Source organism: Otolemur garnettii, unplaced genomic scaffold, assembly GCF_000181295.1.
Source record: "Otolemur garnettii isolate 467f Iridium unplaced genomic scaffold, OtoGar3 scaffold00224, whole genome shotgun sequence".
Classification (NCBI taxonomy): Eukaryota; Metazoa; Chordata; class Mammalia; order Primates; family Galagidae; genus Otolemur; species Otolemur garnettii.
In genome coordinates this window covers 69,882-74,104 of record NW_003852619.1, presented here as the reverse complement: position 1 = coordinate 74,104, position 4,223 = coordinate 69,882, and the positions used below count along the sequence as shown (strand labels likewise).

At 39.1% G+C, this 4,223-nt stretch overlaps 1 protein-coding gene across 1 annotated transcript in view; it reads right to left on the bottom strand.

Annotated features, from left to right (window-relative positions):
* The window catches only part of XIAP (X-linked inhibitor of apoptosis), a 59,192-nt gene that overhangs the window by 33,154 nt on the left and 21,815 nt on the right, over window positions 1-4,223 (bottom strand). Inside the window, exon 2 of the mRNA XM_023508117.1 lies at window positions 159-1,067. Coding sequence (XP_023363885.1) covers window positions 159-1,035 — 877 coding nt within the window. The 5' untranslated portion in view covers window positions 1,036-1,067. The remainder of the gene's footprint in view (window positions 1-158; window positions 1,068-4,223) is intronic.

Here is a 4,223-nt window from a genome sequence, read left to right as displayed (position 1 = left end):
AAAAAAAAAAAAAAAAGAGTTCACAGAATAGTAGTGATATAATCATACCAGTTTATACCTAAATATTTACTAGGTCAAGGGGCTAAAGGCATCAATTTACTTTTTAGGAGCCCTGGAATAGTTGGAAAGTTATTTATTGGTTTTATTATAAAGTTTACCTAAAGCATAAAATCCAGCTCTTGCAAGCTGCTCCTTGTTAATTGAGTATATCCACGTCCCAAAAGTAATGATCCGTGCTTCATAATCTGCCATGGATGGATTTCTTGGAAGATTTGTTGAATTTGGGCAATTCCTATCAGAACTCACAACATCAGATTCACTTCTAGTATTAATGTTCCGGCCCAAAACAAAGAAGCAATTAGGAAAGTGTCGCCTGTGTTCTGACCAGGCGCGATCGCAAGGTTCCCAATTTTTCAATTTTCCACCACAACAAAAGCACTGCACTTGATCATCAATACCTGTGTAGTAGAGTCCAGCACTAGCTAACTCTCTTGGGGTTAAGTGGGCATAGTCTGGCCAATTCTGGAATGACTTTAATCTAGCTTCTTCACTACACATGGCAGGATTCCTTGGGTAAATGGTGTCTGATATATCTACAACCTGTCCAGTTCTCAGAAGATAGTCTGCGTGAGTCTCAGATGGCCTGTCTAAACCAAAATGATTTCTGTTTCCCAGATAGTTTTCAACTTTGTACTGACCATTCTGGACACCAGGATTTGTAGGCTGCATGGCACTATTTTCAAAATAAAAGCCGTTGATAAATCTGCAATTTGGGGATACTTTCCTGTGTCTTCCAACTGCTGAGTCTCCATATTGCCATCTATCTACTGCTGCATGACAACTAAAGCACCGCACGGTATCTCCTTCACCAGTATAAAGAAAACCTGCTCGTGCCAGTGTTGATGCTGAAACAGGACTAGTACTTGGAAAATTAGCAAAAGTTTTTAATCTATTAAACTCTTCTACAAATTCTTCATCCTTATTGATGTCTGCAGGTATACAAGTTTTAGATCCTTCAAAACTGTTAAAAGTCATCTTCTCTTGAAAATAGGACTTGTCCACCTTTTCTAAAAAGAGAACATTACATTAGGAGATCCAAAATACAAAACACAAGGAACATACTTTTGTTATTAGGAGCTAACAGATTACATACTATTGACACAAAAATAATCACACAATTTCTAGAAACATTCTAAATACTAGAGTTCAACATTACCGTATGATTGAAGTCATAAAGTAAAATATAGAATTTCTTTCTTTTTTAGAGGAAAGTAATATTTAAACAAGTATAACAAAACTATCAAAACTTAATTTTTAAGGGCTTATTTTACATAAATATGGAAACTATGTGACGCAGAATATATTATGATTATTAAACACATCAAGTCATTAATTAGTAAAGACATGAAAGAAGCATGAGATATGTAGATTATTAAAGTCTATGCATAATTGTTATAATAGATCATTGTATATTCAAGGCATCAAAGTTCAGAGTTTACAAATTAAAAAAAGCATGTTCTGAATGTTAATGATTTAATTTTTCATATTTTACTTTTTTGCTCAGAAAATAAATTCTATTCACAATATTGGTTCCAATGTGTTCTTTTAGAACATCAATATTGGCTTGGTGCCTGTAGCTCAGCCACATACACCGGAGCTGGCGGGTTCAAACCCGGCCCGGACCTGCCAAACAACAATGACAACTACAGCCATAAAATAGCTGGGCGTGTGGCAAGCGCCTATAGTCCCAGGTACTTGGGAGGCTGAGGCAAGAGAATCGCTTAAGCCCAAGAGTTCGAGGTTGCTGTGAGCTGTGACACTATGGCATTCTACTGAGGGTGACACAGTAAGACTCTTATCTCAAAAAAAAAAAAAAAAGAACATCGGTATTTCTGATTTTCATGTACAAAGAAGAGCCTATTTTTTGGCCAGAATTGAATCATTCTAGATATACATAACACTGCCCTCTTCAGGGTGGCTCAGGAAATGCTATGTATTTGCAGACTTTAATTGCCTGGTTAAAGTTTATTATCAACTTCACTTGGTCAGGAAACAATTTGTTCAAATAGACAAGTACTGTTGTAACCTCATTAGAGATGCCAAATTACACCTGTGTAATTACCCAGATACGATACTAAAAGGAACCAGTAGGTTATGAGAAGGGTAGAAAAATAATTTATCCTCCAAACCTGTACCCTTTTTAAAGTGAAAAATGATGTTACGAATAATTACACTGGGACAACAGGCATGAGTCAGAGTTGCCTCAGGCAAAGCAGAGCATGTGGTCACACTAGCTATGAGGCAAACTTAGTTCTCCATTATGTCCCACATTGCCTAATGCTGTGCTCAGTATAAATTTTTCAAATACAAAGTAAAACAATGCTTACAATGACTCAGTCTCAACCTGATGTACATTAGTTGATTTCTTGGGAACAATTAGCCCCCTCTTTTGGCTTTACGTTAACACAACATATCTTAGAACAGCATCTCTTCTGGAGTACTTATTTAACACAAGGCAAGCTGGCAATGTACCCAGTCCTTTCCTGCCCTTGTCAATTCACAGTGGTATTAACATATATACTAGAAGAACTGAGTTAGGGGGCAAGATGGCCGACTGGAGCCAGCCTCCGACAGAATCTCCCGTCCAGAGGGAAGGATAATGTCCAGAAATTACCCAATAAAGCTGAAGACTAGGAGCCAAGCCCAGAGAGAGGAGCGATATCTGCAGGTCACATCTGCTGAGGCAAGCTACGACTCCAAGAAAGCAAACTTCAGGTACAAAATACAACCCAGAGGAAAAGTGTCCGTCCCCTCCCCCCCAAGAAAGGTGTGTTTTTCTTTTTTTTCTTTTTTTCTCTTTGTCTGCTCCTGTAGGTTTTCTACAGGCAAGTGGTCAACTGAGGACCTCTTGTCTCACCCCACATGTGAGAGCTGTAGGAGTGGGGTCTACTTCCCGAGGGGGACCCTGCTGAGACTCCAAACACTTTCTAGCCAGGCAGAAAAAATTTGAACTAACATTTTCCCTGCCATTCAGAAGAACTGAGTTATATCTTCATCCAATGATTTTTGGAACATAGTTTCCACACGTTTGATTATCATTTCCCAGATACCTGAAAAGATTCTGACATTAGCTTCAAGGCCCTTTGTTCAATTAGCATAAAGTGAATGACAAAAATCAAAATTCAAAGAAAACAAGACTGGCTGATAGGCTAATGAGATAAAACTTAATAGGGTAAATATAAAGTCTTACATTCTTGTTTTTAAATAAATATTTGTTGCACAATTAAAGGAAGATAGAGACTTGGTCTGAAAAGAAGTTATATGTGGGATGGTGCCTGTGGCTCAAGGAGTGGGGTGCCAGCCCCACATACTGGGGGTGGCAGGTTCAGGCCCGGCCCCAGCTAAAACTGGAAAAAAAAAAATGGCTCGGTGCCTATGGCTCAAGTGGCTAAGGCACCAGCCACATACACCTAAGGTGGTGGGTTTGAATCCAGCCCGGGCCCACCAAACAACAATAACGGCTGCAACCAAAAAATAGCCGGGCGTTGTGGCAGGTGCCTGTGGTCCCAGCTACTTGGGAGGCTGAGGCAGGAGACTCGCTTGAGCCCAGGAGTTGGAGGTTGCTGTGAGCTGTGATGCCATGGCACTCTACCCAGGGGGACAGCTTGAGGCTCTGTCTCAAAAGAAAAAAAAAAGAAGTTATATAGTTATATGTGAAGGCAAACCTTCAGATTAAAGCCCTAGGATTTTCATTAATTACAAATTCTTTATGAGGCAAAAGAACATGCCTGCTAAAAACCTTCAGCAATTTCATGCCGCATTAGTGTCCAGATACACAACATCCAGATCAAATTCAGCTACATACTGAATATTATGTCCAATTCCAAACACATTTTAGAAGGGACATTAACAAAGTTTTGTTTATCCTTAGAAAGCAATCAGGATGATGAAAATGATATCATATGAGGAACAACTGAAAGAGCTGAGGATGTGTATCCCAAAGGGGGAAAAGTTTGTGAGAGGAAACGTACAGCGGCTACCTTAATATATCTACCTTAATATATCTAATATATATACCTTAATATATCTAAAAGGCTATCATGTAGAAAAGGGATCCAGGGTTATCATGTAGAAAAGTTTGAGGACAGAATTAAAAGGGACCCAGGGTTATCACGTAGAAAAGTTTGAGGACAGAATTAAAAGGGACCCAGGGTTATCACGTA